Source organism: Pteronotus mesoamericanus, unplaced genomic scaffold (assembly GCF_021234165.1).
Source record: "Pteronotus mesoamericanus isolate MK-2021 breed Mesoamerican mustached bat unplaced genomic scaffold, CSHL_Meso_final contig_130, whole genome shotgun sequence".
Taxonomy (NCBI): domain Eukaryota; kingdom Metazoa; phylum Chordata; class Mammalia; order Chiroptera; family Mormoopidae; genus Pteronotus; species Pteronotus mesoamericanus.
In genome coordinates, this window is record NW_026555060.1 from 22,372,549 (window position 1) to 22,397,765 (window position 25,217).

A 25,217-nucleotide genomic window follows, 5' to 3' on the forward strand; every position below is an offset into this window, starting at 1 on the left:
AATGGGTTACTCTTCAAATGAGTAAAGACACATTTAATTTTTTTTGGTAAGATATTTTAGTTGATTATTAATGAGTGGTTCAGGGTGCTTTCAGGGTTACTGGTGCACCTGTAGACTAGTGCCTGACCAGAAACTGGTTCTGAGCCGTCAACTGTTAGACCTGGTGATTCAAGTAAGGTGGGTATATGTGTACATGTAAAATTAGAAACTACTACTGAATAGTGGTTCAGATATGCCACAAGTAAACTTTTTTATTAGCTAAGTTTTTCACCTGGCTCAATGTGCTTTGTCCTTTTCTTCTGTATATGGAGAGACTTTTATTTGTACCTAATATGGAATATCTGTTAGGTCAAAAAGTAAAAGTTAGATTTTAGATTTTACTTTATGGGATTAATCTTTCCAGGTGATTTAAATTATAAACTTTGTTAAAAATTAAATTTAAAAAATTTATTAGAAATTAAATTTAAAAATAAAATAAAATTTGTCTTATTTTGTATGTTGGTAATCTGTCAGATAATCAGTAACTTTTGTTTTTCTATGGCATTATTACCAGCATTGATCAGTTAATTTTTTTTTATTCTTAGTACGAGGAAAAAGGAAGAACTATTCATATCATGTAAGTAAACAGTTGAAAAGTTAAGTAAGAAACTAATTATTTTAATTCAAAATTGTCTGCCATGATTTTTAAAAATATGTAATGTACCCAGTATCATTAGCATGGACCTGTTTTTGTAGATTTTCTAAATCTCTTCTATTATCTTAATTATCAATTGTACATATTTAGGAAAGATTTTGGCTTTGTCATGCCCCCTGTTTTTTTTAAGAGTTCTGACATTTAAGTTAAATTTCAATAACAAAGTTGTGGTATTAAGAGCTGCCTAAATTTTTTAACCTTATTTTTTAACAAAATGAAGAACAACATAATAGGTAAGTTAATTTTTAGCATTATTGACTTCCTGTCGTAGCAGGTGAAAGCATGGCTTTCTCGCTCCTCCATGGCCTGGTGTCCCTCCCTCTGTCCCCTCCACATGTATTACTGTGTTTATTAAATCAGAACCAGTGCTTACATTATTATGACTCTGGAAATATTTTTTACTGCTGAGTCATATAGATGTCTGGCTGTGCCTCCTAATGCACCCTCCAGTCTTTTTCTCAGCATAACTGCTGTCTGAGCGCTTGCACGCTTCTCCAGGACAGTCTGCTCCCCCTCCCTCGTTAACGTGATCTACCGTAGCCAAATGCAATGAGCAGGCTGGTTTCCCTGCTTCCAAAAATAACTCTTTTGGTGCCTAACAATCTAGTAATTTCACAGAGAAAGATGACTATCAGATAGAAATACTACATTAACTTAATACCTAGTCAGGCTTCATTTTTGTGTATCTGGAATTAATTTTTTGACCATATATATTTTCCTGTTTCTAACAGCTATTTTTTTCCAAAAATGCTGTGACACTTGTCACAGGCCTCTCAAAAATATTTTCCATTTCCTAGACACATGTTACATTTTTTATTGGAAACAGTCTTCTGCAACCTTTTGTTATCCTGCTCTAGTATAGACTGGTTTTCCCCAGGCCTGCTCTGTTCCTGTTTTTTGTTTGTTTGTTTGTTTTTTGGGGTTTTTTTTTTGGCAGTGGGGAGTGGTTGGGGGCCATATTTTTTTGAAGTCATTTGAGATCTCACATAGCTGCTCTCTTGTGTTGGACCCCCTATGTCCTATATCAGCAATTTTCAACCTTTTTCAACTCATGGCACACAAACTAATTACTAAAATTCTGTGGCACACGAAAAAATATATTTTTTGCCAATCTGACAAAAAAGGTATAATTTTGATTCATTCACACTGGAGGGCTATTGTGTTGACTGTTGTCATTTTTTTATTTGACAGACTAAGGGAAAAGAGGTCAGCGCTCCTGACTAAATAGTCAGGTTGTGCATGTTTTAAAAATTCTTGTAGCACGCCAGTGTACCACGTCACACTGGTTAAAAATTGCTAGCCTAGATTGCATGTTTTCCCCTGTCTTGTTATATTCCTTTGTCTTACTGGAGCACATTTCCCTGGGAAAGGATACATAGATAGAAATGTTTAGAGAGCTAGCTTCTCTGAAATGCCTCCTATTTAATAAAGTGTAGAATTCTAGGTTAAAATTAAGTATTCTAATTCTAAAGACATTTCTCCTCTTTCCTCATTACAGTGTTGCTCTTAAATCTGTTGACACCAGTATGATAGATACATTGTATAGCACCAATTCTAATCATTTTCACCCCATCCCTTTCTTCTCTGGAAGCTTTTAGACCTCCTCTATCCCTGGGATTCTGAAAGTTTTATGGTTTGGTACATACCTTTTCATTTCATTGCAACCATTAAGACTGAAGATCTTACCCTGACCTATGGCTCATTTGTTTGGAGTGTCATCCTGTAACGAAACACTGTGCATTCAATTCCAGGTCCTGGTGCATAACGAGGTTGCAGGCTTGATCGCTAATCTGGGCACATATGATCCCCAGTCCAAGAGCCTCTGGGAGACAGCCAGCTTCTGTTTCTCTCTCGCATTGATGTTTCTTTCCACTCCTTTCTCCCCACGTCTCTCTCTAAAAACAATGAAAAAAATGTCCTGGGGTGAGGGTTAGAAAGAAAAAAGACTGCAGATCTTAGTGAAAATCTTTTTGTTTGTTTCTTTGATATTTTCTCTATTCCCTCTTTTTTCTAGTATTCTTATTACTCAAGAATTGGAATTCTTATACATGCATTCCTGCATGGATCTCTAATTATTTTCCCCCTTGTTTTCCCTTTTGTTTTTTTTTTCTACTTCCTGGATACTTCCTTCACTGTATGCTCCAACCATTCTATAATTCTTTATTTTGTCTATCTTGCTTTTAATTTATAGTGTTCTTTTATATTCTGTCATTCTTTTTTAATAGCATTTCATTCTTTTACAATGCATTTTTTGCCTTTCTGAGGTTAAGATTTATTTTTAAGTTTTTATTTGTTCCTGAATTTTATCAATGCCATTAATTTTCCTCTTTTTTTATGCAATAGTTCTCCCCTCCATACGGCAACTTGTTTGCTGATACATAGATTCTAAGTTGCTCTGTTAAAGTAATCACTAAAAAATGTGATCTTCTTAGCATGTAGGTTTTAGGAAATGTCTTCAAATTTTTATGAGTTCATATTTTTATTTTTTCAAATTATATTTTCTCAATTATGCTATTACAGTTGTCTTGCTATTTCCCCCTTTGCCCCCCTCCACTCAGCCCCTCAGGCAGTCCCCTTACCATTGATTATGTCCATGGTCATGCGTATAAGTTCTTCGGCTAGTCCATTTCCTATACTGGCTATTCTGTAACTACCTGTTTGTACTTCTTAATTCCGTTACCTCTTGACCCTTTTCTCCACACTCCCCTCCCATCTGGCAACCATCAAAATGCTCTCAGTATCCATGATTCTGTCTCTGTTCTTGTTAGCTTGGTTTGTTTTTTAGATTCAATTGTTGATACATTTGTATTTATTGCCATTGTTTTGTTCATAGTTTTGATCTTCTTTTTCTTGAAGAAGTCCCTTTAACATTTCATGTAATAATGGTTTGGTGATGATAAACTCCTTTAGTTTTTCAAGTCTGGGAAGCTCTTTATCTACCCTTCAATTATAAATGATAGCTTTGCTGGGTAGAGCAATCTTGGCTATAGATCCCCGCTTTTCATGACTTTGAATATTTCTTGCCAATCCCTTCTAGCCTGCAAAGTTTCTTTTGAGAAATCATCTGACAGTCTTATGGGAGCTCCCCTATAGATAACTAACTTCTTTGTTCTTCCTGCTTTTAAGGTCCTCTCTTTATCCTCTCTTTATCTTTAACATTTGGCACTTTAATTAAGATGTGTCTTGGAGTGGGCCTCTTCGCATCATCTTGTTTGGGACTCTCTGTACTTTCTGGACTTGCATGTCAATTTCCTTCACCAAATCAGGGAAGTTTTCTTTCATTATTTTTTCAAATAGATTTCCAACTTCTTGCTCTTTTTCTTCTCCTTCTGGCACCCTTATTATGCGAATGTTGGACCTCTTGAAGTTGTCCCAGATGCTGCTTTTGAAAATACTATCCTCATTTTTTTGGTATTCTTTTTTCTTCTTGTTCTGATTGGTTGTTTTTTGCTTCCTTATGCTCCAAATCATTAATGTGATTCTCGGTTTCATCCATTCTACTCTTGTTTCCCTGTAAATTGTTCTTTATTTCAATTAGTGTGTCCTTCATTGCTGACTGGATCTTTTTTATGCTGCTGAGGTCCTCACTAAGTTCCTTGAGCATCCTTATAACCAGTGTTTTGACCTCTGCATCTGATAGATTGTTTATCTCCATTTTGTTTAGCTCTTTTTCTGGAGTTTTGATCTATCCTTTCATTTGGGCCACGTTTCTTTGTCTTCTCATTTTGGCAGCCCTCCTGTGTTTGTTTCTATGTAGTAGGTAGAGCTGCCTTGACTCCGTGTCTTGGTAGTGTAGCCTAATGTAGCAGGTGTCCTGTGGGGTCCAGTGGCACAGCCTCCCCTATCACCCAAGCTGGGTACTCAAGGTGCACCATTTGTGTGAGCTGATTACACCCTCCTCTTGCAGCTGAGCCTTGGTTGGTGTTGGCAGATCAATGGGAGGTATTTACTCAGGCCAGTCAGCTGCAAGTATTGGCTGTGACCAGTGACCGCCAACCTCCACCCTCCGTAGAGGATCAGCTGTGCAGTGGAAGGTTGGTGGTGCTCTGACATGGCTTCTAACCGTCCACTGGGTGCGCTGGCCCTGGAGTTTCTCAGGTGGTGCAGACCAGTGTCAGCCCCTACCTGTGTTTTGCCCGAGCCACCCTTCCTAAGCTGTAAAGCAATTTCAGATGGCTGCTACTTGTGCTGGGCTTCAAGATTCCCAGGTGAAGCCAAGCTGTGAAACTAGGCTGGCTGCCGCTAGTGCCAGGTCTGTGGGTTACTGAGGCCAGCTGTTGCTTGTTTGAGAGGATTTAGGAAGTGGTGAAAAGCAACTTGGGTGGGCCTGGAAGTTGGGTGGGGCGGAGTCTCTAGAGATCTCCAAGGAGGGTCAAATAGTGTTAGCCAGGTTGATGGAGTCTCAGATATGGCACTAGCTTGCCAGCTCTGTGGGAACGGTTTAGAAAAAGGACTATGGCGTCTTCTCACCTTCATGTCAGACACATCAGTTTCTCCCTGTTTACCACTAGTGCCTTTCAAGCTGCTACCCCAGTACTAGAACTCAGAGGGAGTGAGTCTCAGTAGGTGAGTCTGTGTGTGGGTTCTTTAAGAGGAACTGCTTGGGGATCCAGCAGTCTCTTCCATCACCTCAACCCCCGCTGGTTTTTGCAGTCATAAATTGTGGGGACTTATCTTCCTGGCACTTGGAACCCTGGGCTGTGGGGCTTGGTGTGGATCTGGGACTCTTTGCTCCTGAGATATCCCTCCCGAATTTTTATCTACCACACGTGGGTGAGGGACCAGTCTATTCCACATCTGCACCCTCGTACCAGTCTGGATGGATGTGGCTTCTTTAATTCCATAGTTGTCAGACTTCAATCAACTTGATTTCTGATGGTTCTGAGTGACTGTTGTTCTATATTTTAGTTTTAATTTTGATGTGGCTATGTGAAGAGGCGAGCCATGTCTGCTTACACCATCTTGACCGGAAGCCAGATTTTTATTTTTTTATTTTATTTTCTAAATTAAATTTATTGAGGTGACACTGTCTAATAAGATTCTATTAGTTTCAAATGTACGTTTCTGTGATACATGATCAGTATATTGCATTGAGTGCCCACCACCCTAAGTCAAAATATCTTTTGTCACCATATATTTGGCCGCCTCTACCTTTTACTAAGCCCCCACACCCTTCCCTCTGGTAACCACCATGTTGTGGTCTGTGTCTATCATTTTACTTTTATATCCCACACATGAGTGAAATTACATGGTGGTTAGCTTTTTCTGACTGACTTATTTTGCTTAGCATAATATTCACAGGGTCCATCCACGTTGTTGCAAATGGCAATATTTCATTTTTTCTTATGGCTGAGTAGTAGTATTCCACTGTATATATGTGCTATATCTTCTTTATCCAAAGAGATATCCATATCTCTTTCCTTCCCTCTATCGAAGGAAACTTTGGTTATTTCCATGTGTTGGACACCATGAATAACGCTGCAACGAATATAGGGGTGCATATATCTTTGCCAATAAATGTTTTCAAATTTCGGAAGAGGGATTACTAGATCATATGGTAATCCTATTAATTTTTTGAGGAAACTCCATTCTGTTTTCTACGTGGCTGTACCAGGTTATATTCCCACCAGCAGTGAATAAGGGTTTCTTGCTATAACTTGTCTTGTTGATAATAGCCATTCTGTTTTGACCTCTCTTACTTGTATTGTTGGTTTTCCTCAGATGTCTGGTGGTCCCTGACTATCTTTTGGTATATACGTGGAAGCACTAGGAGTGAGAACTTTTGTTAGCTGATGGGGCTTCACTACAAGAACTTGGGGGCCAAATTCTGAGCCTGCCTTGTGTTCTGCAAGACAAACTAGTTTCTTACTCCTATTCCAGGTACTCTTGTTAGGCACCAAAGTTGTGTTTCCTGTCCTTTGTTCTGCCATGTCAGTGACCACTCCTTTTTGTAGTCTTCAACTTTCAAACATTAAAAAAAAAATCATCTGCTGTTTATCTTATACAGTATAGCTTTTCTATTTTTATGCTTTTAATTCTAATGAGATATCTCTGAAAGGAAGAGGAGAAGAAATAGGTTTGTGGTTAACCCACCACGTTGAACTGAAATTTAGAACCTATATTTAAAGTAAATCAAAGCTTAAAACTTTAATTCGATAGAATTAATGGTATTAATTCTGAGAATATTTTTGGTTATACCTGTAATTAGCATACTATACTTTTCTACTAAAGCCTTGATTAAGAATTCTATTCAAACCATACACTCTGTCATATTGTTCCATTTATTTGCAACAGAGAGCATTTTCATTAATGTATAAAGTATTAGAAAATTTTAAGTTAATTAAAAGTCATTAATTCTTAATATTCAAAACTTATGAAAAAGTAGAAGGAAAACAGTAAACTTCAGCCTTATTTTTTAATAGTCACAATAGATGGGGGCAGGATTTCAACAGGTACTTGACTTGATGGTAAGGTTTGGAATGTCACTTATTAAATTTCTAGGTATGATTTTTTTTCCTGTTCTTTGCTATTTAACTTTAAGTCTACTAAATAACTCCTCCCTTTTCTTGTGAAGATTATAAAAATCCATCTATTCTGTCATTAGCGCCAAATGAATGAAGGAAGATACAGTAGGATATTTTTGTCCCTGCCTATTCTAGTGACCAACTGAAATGCCTATTAACATTAAATTTTCCATAGTATTTTGCTCTTTGAATTTTTTTTAGTATTTGCATTTTTTATCTTTATGTTTTTCAGTGTAGTTTATTGAGGTTGTAAACCAGTGATAGTAAGGGTTTAACCATAAAGAACAATTGTCTTAAATTTTTAAGCAGGATGAAGGGAAAGTAACCTTCTGGGAGCCAATATATCCAGGCTTTGCTAGGAGGCTTAATTCTACCACCCTCAAGGGAACAGTAGGTACTTTATACTGAAAAGTTTGAATAGTTGGGAGTAGGCCTGAACCGATGGCAAAGTGTTCCGTGTTCCTTTGGTTGGACCTAGCCAGTAGACTAGAAGTTGTTGATTTTCTGAATAAGTCTCTATAGGGCTGTGATCCCTGTCTAATTAAAAAATTTTAAATGTTTTAGGACTAATATTTTCAAAGACAAACCAACATATATTCATAAAATAAATAGTTTTAAATAGAGGAAAATGGGAGCATATATCACCCAAAGCTTTACCAACTAGTCTGTATTTTGGTGCATTTTTCTCTATTCTTTTTACTACCCCATATATAGGTTTTTGGTCTAATTGACTTTGTTATGGTATACTGTGTGCCACATTATACCTTCATGGAAGTGATCTTGAAAGGTAACCTTCCATTTAGAATAAAAGTATTTGAATGAATTTTTATATTTTATGCAGTATTTGTTTGTTGTTGTTGTTTTGAGATCCCAAAAGTAAACAACATGTTAACAGCATAGCTTATGGAACATATTAGAGTTTTGCTATAAGTTAAAACGTTTCTAGCTTGAAGGAGCATTTATTCCTCCCAATAGTGATTCTTTTAAAAAATCTGCCATCTGGAACTTTTGCTTAATGAGGAATAAGTGGCTTTGAAGTAAAACTTATGAAACAGGCAAAATGGTGTTTTATATAATATAAAGATATTCCTGATTTTTGGCTGCTGGCAATGTTTAAGTGCTCTTCATTTTAAAAAATAACACCTAGCTCGATTTTCTCCCTGTCCTAACTTTTGTGCATTTGTGAGGGATACTGATGGGGAAGTATGACAGCATGATGAAAGCTCTTTTATATTAACATGAGGAAGGAAGGCTTATCTGAATTAGTTTATAAAAATACAACAAAACTGATAGAGTAGGCAGTTAGGCAGACAGGAACTGAGCAGGAACAATAGGCCACTGCACGGAAAGTCACCAGGGGGGAAAGCGCCGGGTGCCTAGCAACAGACAAAACTTGAAAAACTATCGTAGGGTGGCACCTCGCCTCCAGAGTGACCTTTCCTCCCCTAGCATGTTGCTGCTCATAGGTTAGACCCCTTAGCCTTTCATATCACTGGCCATGTGGTTCCGCCCCTCCTCTGAAATTTCCTCCCCTATCACATCGACCCCCTCAGAGGAAGAACAAGGGGGCTGGAGAATAGCCTCATAGAATTCCCACACAGGCCCTTGCACTGCCACTCCCTCAAGCATTAAGCCCTTGGGAGAATGAGGTTCTGACCTGCATCAATTAATCTTAGGAACAAAGCTTTAGTCTGTTGGCCACAGAGACAGAGTTTTGGCCAAACTAGATGTAACATCTAGGCCTCAGTTGTGTTTTAGCTCTAGGCCCAGAAAAGCAGCAAAACTAGGTGGGGTGACACCATGACTGACAGTAGGACCCGCTGCAATGACTGATGGCGCCCTGTCCTGGCACCAATCAGTCAGTGGAGGCCATGACCCTCCGAGGACACACCTGGAAAGCTGATGCATGTTCTCTTGGGATCCTACCCTGAGACTTCCCCTGAAATTTCTGCCTTTAGGTAAAATTACCCTTAAAACAAAGGACCCAGCTCATGCTCGTGCTCTCTCTCCCTCCCTCCCTCCGTCTCTCTCTCGTCTGTGGCTTTCCCCACCACCTTCTTAGGCACACTTTGGAGCATGCCCACACTTTTCCACCTCTACTTCCTTCCCCCAGGCGTGTATATCCTTGTTTTCTTTCTCCTAAGTTCCAAGGGCCCTTCTTTTGCCTCTGTAACTTTCTTCCTGAGTCCACGCAGCCATGTTGGCTCACTTTATCTACCTCCATGACTTTATAAATAAACTTTCTCTTATAATTTGAGCTCTTGGCTCTGTATTCTTTCTCAGCTAAACTCAAGGATTGAGGCCTAGCATCTGGTGCCATTTTGCTGCTAACAAAACCAAGCATATTAAAATTGTTGATATTCTGTGATATTAAAGAATGCTACTATTATTTTCAACTACTGACAGTGACTGTGATTATATTTTGGTTTTACCGTAACAGGATGTCCTAACATAGTTTAGGCTATTTCCATATTTGATTATTGTTGTATTATTGAACTCCTTATAATCAATGGGTACTTTTAAAATAAATGAATACTTCTAAAGTGTTTTAAAGATAGTTTATTCCCTAGGGTCTCAAAAATCTACTGTTTCCTCTTGGATACCACTGCAGAAAAATTCTAATTTGTGCCTGTAGTAAGATTTACCTTCCATTTGTAATAGATTTTTAAATAATTTGTCAAACATTTGTTGAATTCCTAATTTGTCCCAGATTCTGTGCTCAATAGCTGGCAGTAGGAGGAAGAATTCTCCCTTCCCAGCCCTGGCTGGTGTGGCTAAGTGGATTGAGTGCCAGCCTACAAAACAAAGGGTTGCTGGTTTGATTCCCAGTCAGGGCACATGCCTGGGTTGTGGGTCAGGTCCCCAGTAGGGGCCACATGAGAGGCAACCACACACTGATGTTTCTCTTCCTCTCTCTCTCTCTTCCTCTCTCTCTAAAAATAAATAAATAAAATATTTTAAAAAAAGAGTCGTCCCTTTCCTAGAGAACTTTCTTTTTCATGAGGGGGATTCCCTGTAAGCAAGTCATACCATGCAACAAGTGGTGACTTAGATGTATGAGTGTACACAAAGATGTGTGAGTTGTAGTGTGGCTGCTGGCAGAAGTATCCTGGAGGCAGATGCGGAGACGAGGTTCAACTAGCTGGGAAAAGGAGGAAGAAAAAGGCCTTGTAGGCAGAGAGAGCAGCATGAGTGAGGCAAGGCAGGGTCCTGATGAGCGTCAAGTAACTGAGGGAATAGAATCAATAACATTTAGAAATGAGTGGAAAGTTATCTCTGAGGTTCTCATTTGAGTAATGTACTTAGTCTTATTTAAAAGTGAAGTGAGAGTTAAATTCTCAGAGTTGTTTTATCTGTTTTTTGGAAAGAATATTAAAGCAATACTCTTTTATCCTCTAGATGAGGAAGCTGATGCCCAAAGGGACCTCTGGCCCCCTAGCTTGTTAGCCACAGCGCAGCCCCAGCGCAACACACACCCCTCTGCCTCGAGAACATTTGTTTTGTCATGTTGTCTCCTGAACTAGTACTTAGGGTTGGATTTCAGTTACTTCCCTAAAAATGCTCTTGCTTTAATATTATATAAGGCATTATGTTTTAATAAATATTAATTTTTATTAATTATATATGTTTACACTAAATAGCAGAAATAGAAATCTCAGCTGCTTTTCATTTTTAAGGAGGAAACACTGAAATCTTATTCTAAATGTTTTACATTATTGTAAAGGGAATTTATCATAGGTGTTTGCCAGGTTCGATTATAGGTACAATGTCAAGGGTAGCATTTAGAACCCATTCATCAAATCTCATCTGTGGAAGTTAGAGCATCTACGGGGTTTTCCACAGAGCTGCACATGATATCACACTAAAGCAGTGCAAGGAGCATGAGAAAAATCTTAGTGCCTAATCGATCGACATTTTAACCAAGAAAAAAACCCACAATTCTGTACATTTAAAAAAATTTTTTTCTCTTTCCCTTCAGGTAGCTCTAAGTCATGTTACTGAAAAGTACAGCTCGTGCTCAACAATCTTTTTAGATGACAGCACAATTTGCCAGCCTAATCTTGGGATCACTGTACAATGGTGAGTGCAAATAGGCGGCCCAGGGCTCACTAACAGACCAACCCCCTTATGCTGAGCGCATCCTACCCATATATAGTTTTAATCATTTGATTGTCCTTTCAGTGATCAGGTTGAGAAACTGATGTCAATCATATATTGATTTCAAGGACATAAATATAAATTTTCAATTTCCATTTTATTCTTAGAATAGGGGGGAAGAAGGGGAAGCCAGTTAGCAAATAAAAAATCCCTCCCAAAGTATTTATCTTTATATGATCCATTACTGTTGTTGAGACATAGTTGAACACAATGAAAATAGAGGTGCTTTTTATTGAATGTTTGTAGAAAAAAGCATTTCTTTATGAGATTCAAGCCTAAAACAGTGTGTACTGCTTTAGAAGCCACTCTTGGAAGAAGGAATAGATTGTCCCCTACTGACACCAGAGTGTATCTGCATTTAAATTTAATTGTATTTTGTCAGATTTCCCCCATTGTACATTTTTTTCCTGCACTATTTCTATATTAAAATTCACTTCTTCTTCCAGGAAAAAAAAAAAATGCATCAAACCAGCCTTAAGGAAAAACTTTTCAAGTTAATTTCCTTGTGGATAAAATTTGTTCAACTAAGGTTTTCATTTAATAGATATATTAAATTTAGTTATATATGTATATGTAGAGATATATAAATATATCTCCAAAATACTCTTATCAGTCCATTTATAAGAAAATCATAGCAGAAAAAAATGAGAGATTGGCAATACACTTTAGAAATACCATTAAGATGAAACTTTCAAGCTTATTTAAAGGCAAAATCAAACCAAAATAGCATGAAGAGCTTCCAGAATCCCACTGGCACGTTATGAATGTCTCCCTGGGATATGAGTGTTGATTTTTCAGAACACACTTTGGAAAATACTTCTTGAAAATATTAATATTCTCATTCCTAATTTTATTTTTCAGTCTTAAAAACATAATTTGCTTATAAACTTAATTTTGTTCCATTGCACCAGCTTTTTTTTTGCTAATCAAATTATTAGTAACTTCTCATTAATTACAAACAGCAAGTTCACAAGCATAATAATGTAACTTTCTTCTCTCACTCATAACAATAGTTGAGATCAGATTGTGTCTCAGCAAAAATTGAGCCCCATGTCTCTCTAAAGTCCTGAACTTTGCACCTATCACATAATCACGGGATGTTTTTATTTAGCCAGGACATGAAATCCATGTGTAAAAAACCCACTTGACTTTGGCTGAATTCCATAGCCTTTCTTGAATTCAAAAATTCTTATGTTATAGTATACAATTCAAAAGTAGTTTTAAAGATTAACCTTGCTCATACAAGTAATTTTTATGCTGCTTATCTCCATATCAGTCTAAATTTTGTAAGTAGAGTAAGTTTTAATTTGCTCTCAAGTTTTGAAAATGATCATTCAGTGCATTTACTATTGATGGGTTAAATTAAGGTTTACAGAGAAAATTAAATAAAGCTAATTTGCTTTTAGGAATGGTTTTGAAAAAATGTTTATTATGGGCTATTGGTCTCAGTGGGGTAAGACTTACCAGAATCACTTACACAAATTTTTTCAAAATATACGTCTCTACCACATACATTCCATTTCCCCTCCCCCGACACACTTTCACAGGCCCTTCGGATAGGCTGAGGAAGGGCGGGAGGCATAATTACATGGAGAAAAGCATGAGGGTGATTCTGATTTTAACCCTAATCCGTGTGTTCTCAAACTTTGCCGCATGTTGCAGTCACCCGAGAGGCTTTAAAAACAATCCCAGGTCATACCCAATGCCAGTTAAATCAGGTCACCTAAAGGAGGAGGAGGTCACCTAAAGGAGGAGGCCAGGCAGTTTTTAAGGCTCCTCTGATGATCCCAATGTGCAGCCAAGCTTGGGAACCACTGCCTGGTTAGAGTGTCGGTGAAAGAAAACTGCTTCTCAGGATTGGTGGGACCTGGGCCACATCACTTCAGTCTTGGTTACCTTCTCTGTAAAAGAGGTTGTTGAATTACATGTCATCAATAGTTCATTTGTCCTTTTCGGCTTCTATACTTCAAACTCTGTGATGTTAAAATCAGTTTCAAGATGGAACGGTTTAAAGCACTATAAAAGTACCCATCTTGGTTGCTAACAATATTGTAAACCTTTTTACAAGTGCTAACATTCTACAGACCTAGTTATCAAATGCAGATTTGCTTTCCCTCAATTATTTTGAGTTTCCTTTTATAATAGATACTGAGGGCAAGGAGGAGAAGCATATGACTTAACCTAGATTACCCCTTTGTTCCATATTACACAACATCTGTGAATAACCTAGGAATACAGTAATTTACACAGTATCCGAGGACTTCCATCAGTTCATGAAAATTTCGTTTAAACTTGTTTAGAAATATATGTTATTAATATCACACTGTGTACTATTATGTTGCATTGTTAGCACTACTTATTTTAGAAGAGTTAGACCTATTAATTTTGTGGGTTCTTATATTTGCCATTAAATTTTCTAATAATTATGTAAAAGTGATCTTAAATGATGTTTTTTGGTATAGAGCATTTTACTAACCTTTAGGGACATGGTGGAAAGTGGATGGGTAGATGGAAAAACTACTGTATGGCTTAAATTTAGGCATGTGTACAAATAGATATAACTTGTGCAGGACAAAAGGTTCTATAGGCAGAAGGGCATATGACAGGAGAGCTGTGTAATAACATAAAAATCAACCAAAACATGTCTTCTGACAACATATTACCTAGCATTTTAATTTTCCTAATTTTGCTAGAAGACAAAGAACAAAAACAAAGCAAAAAGTGCCCGTGTGATACTGTCCTGAATGAGGATTTCATAGCCACTGGGCAGCTAAGAAGGTCTTCCCCAACTACAACCCCCTGTAAAAATTGTCATCAGACCTAACATAAAATCAATTGCTAAATTTTTTTTTTTCCTCCACAGCCTGGCTTTAGCGCTCTATTACCACATAAAGAACAGGTGAGTTTTAAATCTGTCTTCTTATTCTAGCTAATAAATTTACAAGACATAAAGTTTAGTGTTAGGTAATAGCTATAGACACTATTGGAGCAAACTATAGAATGCTTTTATTACATTAGTGAAGTGAATCATTTGTTTTTGTCTTAGCACTCTTAACACTTATTGAGGATCCCAAAGAGAATTTGTTTACATGGGCTATATTGATATTTACTGTGTTAGAAATTGAAAGTGAGGATTTAAAAATAAGTCCATTGTATGTTAAAACACGGTTTGTATAGTATTGTTGAAATTTTGAGATAGATAAATCTTTGTTGTGGCTGTTGCCTTGTGCATTATAGGACATTTAGCAGCATCCCTGGCCTCTACTCAGGAGGTGCCAGTAGTACCCTCTCCCTACCCCACATTGTGACAAAAAAAAGGTCTCCAACCATGGCCGAATGTTCCCTGGGGGACAAAACTCACCCCTGATTTGGAATAATAGTATTAACATAATTTGTTATAAGAAAGAATTATTTTCCACAATGAAGAGTTGAGTGGAAATTATGTCATTTACATTTTTGGAAGTCCCCTTGTATCTGATTTAGTAAAAGACAGTTGATTCTCATGTATACCCTGTCTTCAGTCATTTGTGATTACTTCAATCATTTCAATGGTTGCGGGGGAGCACTGCGCGGGGGGCTCCCAGATCTGAGGGTCACTGTCTGGGGCCAGCTGAGGAGGGAGTGGGGCTCTGAATCCCACAGAGCCTGTCCCGGGGTTGTCACGGATGGGGGGAAAAACACGAGTCATCGCAAACATTTCTGTTTGCCAGGAGAGGGGACATGGCGATCCCCTCTAGTGGAGAAGGTCCCAAGCCCATGTGTTCAAAGGCTTTCATTGTGAATCATATGCACTGGGGTATGGAGGCAAAGCTCATCAATCATCGTCAAAAGGCTATGTTTACAGAAAACAAATAGAGATCTTAGATAACAATTGGAGGAACACAAGAGATCTGCCTCAGGTCAGGGTCTATGAATAATGTAAATCTCCTTCCCAGTATGAGCTGGTTATCATAGCTTTTGAGGGAAGAACAAACACGCTTCAGGGCACTTACCTCTAGGCCTGATTGTCCCCGGGAACTGCCCGATCCAGTTTAGGGCTGTACCTGCCTTTAGTATTTTTTCAAGCCTGAGCCAGGTGGGTGGGGCAGAGCCACCAAGAGATAAGGAGACTTCTTTCAGATAGAATGAGGACTCTGGCCTTGTCCAAGCTGAGCCGACAGATGCGGTCTTTTTTGCCCATTCTGTGTCCCCCAAGACCTTGTCTGCTGCCCATACCAGCCGTGTCTGGCTTAGGTTGTCCCTGCTCTTGAGGAATCTTACCTGTCTTTGACTAACCAACCATCACAGGGCGAAGCAGGGTGATGTGAGGGAGGCAGAGGCTGCACCTTTGCCAGGGGGACAGGTTTTGTCTCCTCAGTGGCCTATTTTCCCAAGACCTCCTTCATTATTTCCAGCCTTGGGACCCTCTTGCCTGTTGGCAAGGCTACAGTCCCTGAAACCAGGCAGGGTGTTTCCCAACATTCAATAAATTTTTTTGAGGAAACAATATGAAGAAGACCCAGCCTCATATAACTTTGTGGCTAGAAAAGGGTGCATTTCTAAAGCCTTCAGAAAATTGGGGATATTCTTTGATACTGTACCAAAAGTCCTCAAGTGCTAGTTTCTTAAATTAGTTACAATAGAATTTTAAGTCATATCTGTGAACTTGTAGTAAGGTCTCTGTTAAATTAATACCCGTTCATATATCTTGTTTGCTGAATGGATCTTTTTACTTGCACATAATTTTATAGTAATATTATACAATAGTCATTTGGAAAGTATTGGGTCACATTTCTTTATACAGTGTTTAAACCTACTTTTATTAGTATCATATTACCACCACTCTTACCAGAATAGTCTTTAAATATTGAAAAGCTTTCAAGCTCACAAAAAGGGTACAAGTTTTGAGGTAGAGGTTTTCCCCAATCTTGATTTTTAGCTTGATAGCTTGAATTGTGTCATTGGCAACAAATACACAAGTTATTTTCCTTGAAGCAACAGGCTCACTTTTCAGTTTTGAGAGAATGACGGTTGTGCTATCAAATAAAGATGTTATTCTACTTGAAAAGTGGTCTGTTCAGTTCACAGCTAAGTCTCAAGTGATTTTCCTTAATACAATACATTTCAGTATTCAGAAGTGCTTCATACATACTTTGCACTTACTCAGAATATAAAAACAACCAGAATTTAATAACATAATTATTTCTGTTCTATCAAAGATGTTCTTAAGTAAAGCAGAATTCTTTTTTTTAACAAGTGGCAGTAAAGAATAGAATGGCGGCTAATATGGTTTGGTACCACTGCCTTGATTTCATGCTCAGAAACCAGTTTTGCTGACTTTTACTTTTATACAATCATTGCAAATGTCAGTGTAAAAGTAGGGAATGCTTTAATATTTCTATAAAAACAGTTTTGGTCTCATGGACCTCCTGAAAGGGTCTAGGGGAACCAGAGACCTGCAAAACACACTTGGAGAACCACCATTTAAATGAGTAGAGTGTGTTACTGTGGTAAACAAAAAAAAAGTCACATTTAAAATAAAAAAGCAAGTTTTTAACTCAAACTATGTAAAACTGACAAGAAGAAATACATATCAAGAATATAATATAGGGCCCTAACTGGTGTGGCTCAGTGGGTTGGGCATCATCCTGCAAACCGAAAGCTTGCTGGTTTGATTCTCAGTCAGAGCACATGCCTGGGTTGCTGGCCAGGTCCCCAGCTGGGGGCGTGTGAGAGGCAACCGGTCAGTGTTCCCCTTGCTGAGCTGTCAATGTTTCTCAGTCCATGTTTCTCTCCCTCTCCATTCCCCCTTCTTCTCCCTCTCAAAAAATAAATAACATCTTTAAAATAAAAAGAATATAATATAGGAAAGTAATGAGAGAGAAAAACAGAAAAAAACATGAATTTCATATTCACGTCAATTATTGCCCACCACTACTGCTTTCTAAAATGTTCTCGTGTATTCCAATGTGAGGTTAGAGGAGTAGAAATATATTTGGTTTACTAACATTGTCTGTTAGGGATGGTCATTGCTTATAAAGGCAACTCTGACTGGTCACTGTAGAAAAGATCTCACAGAATTTGATGTGCTGAGTAAAAAGAGGTCAGAAAACACTTACAGAATCCAAAAGAAGAACTAATAGAAGCTCTTAGTTGAAGGTAAAACTTCTCCCTCCAACCCTCTCTCTATTCCTAGCAGATGTGTTTATTACGAAGATATTAACAATTGCTAAATTAGTGTTTTAAATACACGTTCTCATTTTCTAGAGATGCAAATAGATCCGAGGATATTTTTGATGAAAGATTACATCCATTCTCAGTAAGTGTCAGTTGTATTGACGTTGTATTTTCCTTTCATACAATTGTGTTTATAGCTCATGTTGATTTGCTTTTAAATTAATTACTAGAAGATGACTCCCTCCAACTTGAAGTCAAAATTATCTTCTTTTGAGTTTTCTTCCCTACCCCATGTTGTATCTAGTTATTTTACAAAAGGAGTGTGGTATAAGATATATGTTAGTAAGAACTAAGTGGCAGCTTTGTATAATTTGTGGGTAAAGGTGAGTAAACATGCCCCCAAAACAAATGTTTGGGTTTTTTTAAATTTTTATTTGTTGATTTGCGGTAGAGAGATTGAGAGAGAGAGGGAGAGAAAGAGGGAAGGAGAAACATCAATTTGTTATTCCACTTGTAATTTACACATACATTGGGTATTTCCTCTATGTGCCCTGACTGGAGAGCAAACCCACAAACTTGTCGTATAGGGAGGACGCTCGGACAACTGAGCTACCTGGCCAGGGCAAAATATCTTTTTCTAAGCTAATTTTCAGTAGCAGGAAACAATATAAATATTTTAAATAAACCTGACATATATGTCATGCTCTCTAGGAAGAAAATTAAACAGCTATTTAAATTTTGAAACAATTGGAATGACAAAAATTTTCAACTTCTTTAGATGCTTTATAGCAGTATGTGGCTGGTGACTACTGTGCAGCACAGCTCAGCTCAGCTTTAGAGCCTGATGGTTACAGGAAACTGAAAATGTATTTTCAGAGTTGATTGCAGAGAATTATGACATGGCAATCAGTAAAACTTTTGAGCCTTAAAATAACTTATATTTAGATGGAATTCTGTAGGGGAAGGTGGAAAGAAACATAAGTTTTCTGAGGATGTGCCTATATTTTTCTCTTAATGAGTGGTTGTATGGAATCACTACTGTTTTTTCAGGTCCCGCTCTTTCTATTTAAAAGACTAAGAAACATGTCATCCAATCAAAATTATTTTAAAGGGCATGTGGGCACAATTAGAAGACTGTTATCATAAGAGTACTTAAATATTTTTCTTCAGTGCATACTTATATTGCATTTTTTTTTTCTCTTATCAGCAAGAAACTGTTCCAGATGAATACTTTAATCGTGATCCTGATCCTGAATCCATTTACAGGTTTATTAGTCCTTTCTTCAGTGCCACACAGCTAAGAGCTGAATATGCAATAACAACTTTGGTAAGACAATTCTTTCAGAAAGCACCTTTTCTCTCTTGTCCACAGGATATGATCCTAATTTTCAAAAAAAAGTAGATTCCTGAAATGATCATCAGAACTTTATTAAGAGAAACCTATCAAAGGAAGTAAAATACACACATTTGAGCTTAAGAATTATTATAATTTAAAACATCCTTGCTTTTCTTATCACAAAGCAATTGCTATTAAAGGCAGAAGGAGAGATTTCTGGTTTCTCCCTCCACCCCTCAGGAGACACATGTACGTGCCGTGCACACACATGCACACAAACAGGGGGTAGGATACAGCGATAACAAAACCATCTGGTCCCCAGTCAGAGACTGATTCAGTGTAGTTTTAAGCTGAGCCCTAAGCTGTATTTGTGTGTCCTGATTGAGAACAATAGCTCTAAATTTTCTGTTCCTTGGATGATGGGTGTTAATCCATCCCTGCTCTCCTCTTGTGCCTGCCTGTGAAGCTGTCCAGGACTGTAGAGCTGGTAGAGCTTAAAGGGGCTTTGCCAGTTGCCTTCTGAGCTGCAGCTGTGCACTGACCTTTGTGTCATCCATACAGAATTCGTATGGTAAGATTTTAACATTTGGAGTAAGCAGTCCTGCTGTATTAAGAAGTAGTCGGGATTGTATTACTCCTCCCCACAAAGCCTTACAGGGTACAGTCAACTGCATGTTCTGAAGGGGAAGAATACTTAGGTGGGTGCCTCCTCCTTTAGCATCCAATTAAAATTTTGGAGATTCAGCCTGTGCTTCTGAATGGAGACCCCTCAATAGGCACTGGATCAGACACAGGCCTATTCGTGGAGCTACCAGCCATTTGGAGTGCTCAGCACATGCTCGAGAAAAGCAGGAGTGGTACTTCCATATGCAGCACTAGGTAATACAGGAAGGAGAGCATTTGGGTTGGAGGAGGGTGAGTTCTTTGCAGACAAGTTAAGCTTGATGCACCTGCAAGACAGTGAGTGGCAGTTTCTTGTAATCATTTGAATATGTGGAATTAAAACATGAGTCTGAGCTAGAGGTAGGGAATTAAGAGTAGCTGTTCAAATGCAGAGGAAGCATGTGAATAATAAGTGTGTAGAAGATAGAATAGTGACAAAGGGTAGGTATTTAGTGGATATTTACGGAATGAGCAACTGCTGGGCAGCAGTCAACATTTGACCACACTGTCTTTCTTGAACCTCACTTATCTTGATCACTTTTTTTATTTTCTCCTGGTTTTCCTACCACTCTAAGCCACTCCTGGGAACTTGTCCGTTAAGTGCTGATAGTCCTTACAGATCTAAATGCTGAGGATAGAGGAAAGAAAAAGCTGAATAAAGCTTTTGCCTTTGTGGAGCTTATATTCTAGTGAGGAGGACAAAACTATTTTTTAAGTGAGTGTTTTTAAAAAGATCACTATTTTGGGTAGTAGTAAGTACGAAGAAAATAAAGAAGGGTAAAGTGATAAAGTGATTACAGGGGCTTACTATTTAAGTAGTATTATAATCAGGAAGAGCCTCTCTACAGAGGTCACATTTGAACTATTACCTGACTGAAATGAGGAAGAAAAGACAAAGGAGACAAGTGCAAGATTCTGAGACAGGAACATCTTTTGTGTGTTCAGGGAACAGGGAGGTATGGCCAATATGGGCAAAGTGTAGAATGAGGGGAAGAATGTAAAAGATCAGGTCATAGAAGGTAATATCCTATGTAATAGAGCCATGTAGTTTGCAGACAATGGGAAGAAGTTAAATTTTTATTTGTTTGATGGGAGACCTTGGGTAGACATTGAACAGGGTAGTGAAGTACTCTTAATTAAAAAAGCTGTCCTGGCTGCTTTGGGGAGAAGAGACTGTAGCTGTGTGTCCAAGTAGAGGCTGAGAAGTCAGGAGGCAGTAACAGGGATAGAGGTAAGAAGTAAAATAGAATAGAAAGCAGTCAGATTACCAATGATAGGTAGACATAACAAGAATTGCTAACAGATTGGAGCAGGCTAACTCAATTGAAGATTCCTAGCCCAGCAACTAGGCAAATGGCCGTGTCCTTTCTGTTATTAGGGAAGGCTTGAGAGTAGAGAATGGGGATGTAGAACTCCGGCCTGTATGTGCAAAGGTGCGGATGACCTTAGCAATAGTAGTTTCAGAAGAGCGATAGTTGCAGGGGGCGGACTAAAGTGGGTTATGGATAGAATGGGAGATCAGAAGTAGCATTAGGGCTTTTACTGTGAGCAGAACAAGAGGAAGCATTCTAGGGGTTGTGAGGGTGGGGTGGGAACAATGTGAACTCATACCTGTTGGAGAGAATCTCCGGCAGACAGGGAGGATTCTTCAAAAAGATGTGTTTGTGGGATGAATACACATGAAAGAAATCATGAAACCTCACAAGCTACCTGGCTGGCTCAGAGGAGTGCCAGGGATACAAAGACTGGCAGCTCTGAGACCACCTTGAAACCAACGGAACTGGCTAAGCTGCAGGTTGTGTAAGCAGAGATAAATTTCATAAAATGACCATGGAGATGTGAAAATTAGGGGATATATAAAGGACTAACCTTTGTACGCATGTGTGTCCTTCACAAAGTCACTCAGTACAGGAATGCCTGGCAGCTGTGAAGGCCTGCCTCCGGCACTCCTGTTTGTGCTGTGTGTCCTGCTGCGCCACCCCGCAGCCACTGGGAGGCTGTCTTGATGACCGGGTTTTAACTTCAGCCTGTGCCACAAAGGACTAGTTACTGTAAAAAGGAAGATATAAATATGCTAAGTATTACCAGGGATCACATATTCAAATATTACGTAAAATCACCACATAACTGCCAGCCAAGTGTGAAGCATTGCATATGGTAGGCATTCAAGTATTTCTTGAACAACTTGAATCTATACTGGGCCTGTTTATGCTGCCCTTTACAAGTGCCAAGGTAACAGCATTTCTTCAGGAAGTCCTTTGCTAATATGCCCATTCATTCCTATGACCAAAACTTGGGCTGGAAATTCACATAGGCAATGTAAGCAATAGGAGTATCTGATTTGCAACTGTGGCATAGCTGCTGGCTGTGGCTGGCCAAGCAGTCTCTGTAGAACCCAATAAAAGGCATGTCAAACACGGATGAAATCTATCATTCATAACAGCTCTTATTACAGCACTTAAGCTGAACTAAAATAAAAAACCAGTATTCTAACTTTTGCAGATTTACTTGGAAAGACTTTTAATTTATGCTGAGATTGACATTTGTCCTACTAACTGGAAAAGAATTGTTTTGGGAGCCATTGTTCTTGCCTCCAAGTACTTGCATGATCTGGCTATATGGAATGCAGACTTCTGCAATATCCTCAGGAGCATTACAGTTGAAGACATGTAAGTTTTCACAGTTTTGGTGAACTTTCTTACCATTTTCCAGTATCTTATTTGCCCCTTTAAAGTTACATATTAAGAAATATTTTAAAGGTTACATTGTGCAGAGAACTGAAATTGGCATAAAAGTACATATATGTTTTTATCCACATTTAATATAATGATTCATATTCCTCATTACTAGTAGGTCTTGATGTGTTATTGTTGTAATAATCTATGTGATAGTTTAAAATGTATTTCTCTGGTGGTTTTTGAAAAACATTTTACAGCCCCACTTCCTTGAACAACTTTACTGTAAATTTCTCCATGGCATAAAAACACTCTCCTGGTTTTGGGGAGGCCTGAACTCTGGGCTCTGGATGCTCCACCCACATTCCTACTAGGGGCTCCACCCCACTGAGTTGAGGGAAACAATCTGGGACAGACTCAACAGATGGTGTGGGGATAGGGGATGGGGCTCTACCCACCATCTTCCCTGAAGTTTGAAAGGCACCTCCCGCAGAAGATCTAGGAGTCCCATTCTCCTGATTCCTGAGAAAATTATTTACAGAGGCTGAAAGTGAAGTGATGGAAAAATGTAGACCAAAAAAAAAAAAGTAACAAATACCTGACAAAATATGGCCATTCAAAACAAAGGCCATAAGAAGAGACAAATACTAAAAGGATAAAAGCAACAAGAACATGTAACCCTTGAAGACATATATGCACCCAATATAAAAGCACCTAAATATATAAAGAGAATCTTGGTGGACTTTCAACAAGAGATCAACAGCAATAGATTCATTATTGGGGATTTTAACACCCCATTGTTACCAATGGATAGATTCTCCAGACAAAAATATCAACAAGGAAATAACAACCTTAAATGATACTGGATTTAAGTGATATTTACAAAACATTTCATCCCAAAGCATCAGAATACATACATTCTTCTCAAGTGCACTTAGATCATTCTCAATGATTGACCACATGGTCATACACAAAATAAATATTAACAAATTTTAAAAAATGGAAATAATGTTAAGCACTCCTTTGTCTACAATGGCATGAAACTAGAAATCAACCTCAATTTAAAAACTCAAAAATATTCAAATATATGAAGGCTAAATAACATGTTATTAAATAATGAATGGGTCAATGAGATCAAGGAAGAAATCAAAAAGGACCTGGAACAGATAAAAATGAACACACAACAACCAAAAACCTATAGGACACAGCGAAAGCAGTCTGAGAGGATGTTCATAGCATTACAAGCCTACCTCAGGAAGATAGAAAAACATCACACAGTCTAAACCCACACCTAAAAGAACTAGGGAAATCACAACAAACAAAGCCTAGAGTAAGTAGAAGGAAGGAAATAATCAAGATCAGAAAGGAAATATATGATATAGAGACTTAAAAAAAAAAATTCAAAAGATCAATGAATCCAGGAGCTGGTTCTTTGAAAAGATAAACAAAATTGACAAGCCTTCAACCAGATTCATCAAGAAAAAAGAGAAGCCAAAGTAATAAAATCAGAAATGAAAGGGGAAAAGTAAAAACTGATACCACAGAAACATGAAAGATTGTAAGAAAATACTATGAACAACTATATGCCAAGAAATTGGACAACTTGGGCAAAATGGATAAATTTTGGGAAACATTCAAGAATCCAAAACTGAATCAGGAAGAAGCAGAAAACCTGAATAGACTGATAACTAATGAGATTGAAGCAGTAATCAAAAAAAATCTTAGCAAACAAAAGTCCTAGGCCAGATGGCTTCACAGGCAAATTTTAGAAAACATTCAAAGAATTAATACCTATCCTTCTCAAACTATTCCAAATATTTGAGAAGAGGGAAGATTTTCAAGCTCCTTATATGAGGCCAATATTATCATAATTCCAAAGCCAGGAAAAGACATAACAAAGAAATAAAACTCTAAGCCAGTCTCCCTGATTAACATAGATGCTAAAATCCTCAATAAAATATTAGCAAATCTGATCCAGCAATGCATTAAAAATGTCATAAACAATGATCAAGTGGGATTTACCCTGGGTATGTAAGATTTTTACTATAACAGCAAATCAATAAATGTAATATGTCACATAAACAAAATGAAAGATAAAAATCACATGATATATCAATAGATGCAGAAAAAGCATTCAATAAAATCCAGCACCAATTTATGATAAAAACTCTCAGCTAAATGGAAATAGAGGGAGCATACCTCAACAAAATAAAGGCTATATACAGAAAACCTACAGCCAACATAATACTCAATGGGCAAAATCTAAAATCATTTCCCTTAAGATCAGGAACAAGACAAGGGTGTTGCTTTTGCCACTCTCATTCAACATAGTACTGGAAGTCCTAGCCACAGCAATCAGACAAGAGAAGAAATAAAAGGCATCCAAATTGGATAGGAGGAAATAAAACTGTCATTATTCACAGTCATTATATTGTACATAGAAAGCCATATAGGCTCCACCAAAAAAACTGCTAGACCTAATAAATAAATTTGGCAATGTAGCACGATGCAAAATCAATACTCAGAAATCGATGACAATTTTTATACACCAGTAATGAACTATAAGGAAAAGAAGCTAAGGAGACAATATCATTTACTATTGCAACAAAAAAATAAGATACCTAGGAATAAATTTGAACAAGAAAGTAAAAGACCGGTTCTTGGAAAACTATAGGACGCTAAAGAAAGATGTAGAGGAAGATACATAAGTGGAAGCATATACCATGTTCATGGATGGAAGAATTTACATCATTAAAATGTCCATAATACACAAAGTAATCTATAGTTTCAACACAATTCCTATTAAAATACCAATGTCATATTTCACAGATCCAGAACAAATATTCCAAAAACTTATATGAAACCAAAAATAGAACCTGAATTTCTAAACCATCTTGAGAACTAAGAGCAACTTTGGAGGTATCACAGTACCTAATATCAAACTATGCCATAAGGCCACTGCAATAAAAACAGTCTGGTGCTCTGGGCTGCAGAGGCTGTTGTGGGACTAA

General features: G+C 37.9%; 1 protein-coding gene across 2 annotated transcripts in view; it reads left to right on the forward strand.

Moving 5' to 3' along the window:
- The window catches only part of LOC129084371 (cyclin-Y-like protein 1), a 40,954-nt gene that overhangs the window by 9,742 nt on the left and 5,995 nt on the right, over positions 1-25,217 (forward strand). Inside the window, exons 3-8 of one of the 2 annotated variants that reach the window (XM_054590588.1) lie at positions 585-627; positions 11,209-11,298; positions 14,240-14,275; positions 17,623-17,674; positions 18,740-18,859; positions 22,034-22,200. In XM_054590588.1, coding sequence (XP_054446563.1) covers positions 585-627; positions 11,209-11,298; positions 14,240-14,275; positions 17,623-17,674; positions 18,740-18,859; positions 22,034-22,200 — 508 coding nt within the window. The remainder of the gene's footprint in view (positions 1-584; positions 628-11,208; positions 11,299-14,239; positions 14,276-17,622; positions 17,675-18,739; positions 18,860-22,033; positions 22,201-25,217) is intronic. The other variant, XM_054590596.1, reaches the window with a different exon arrangement.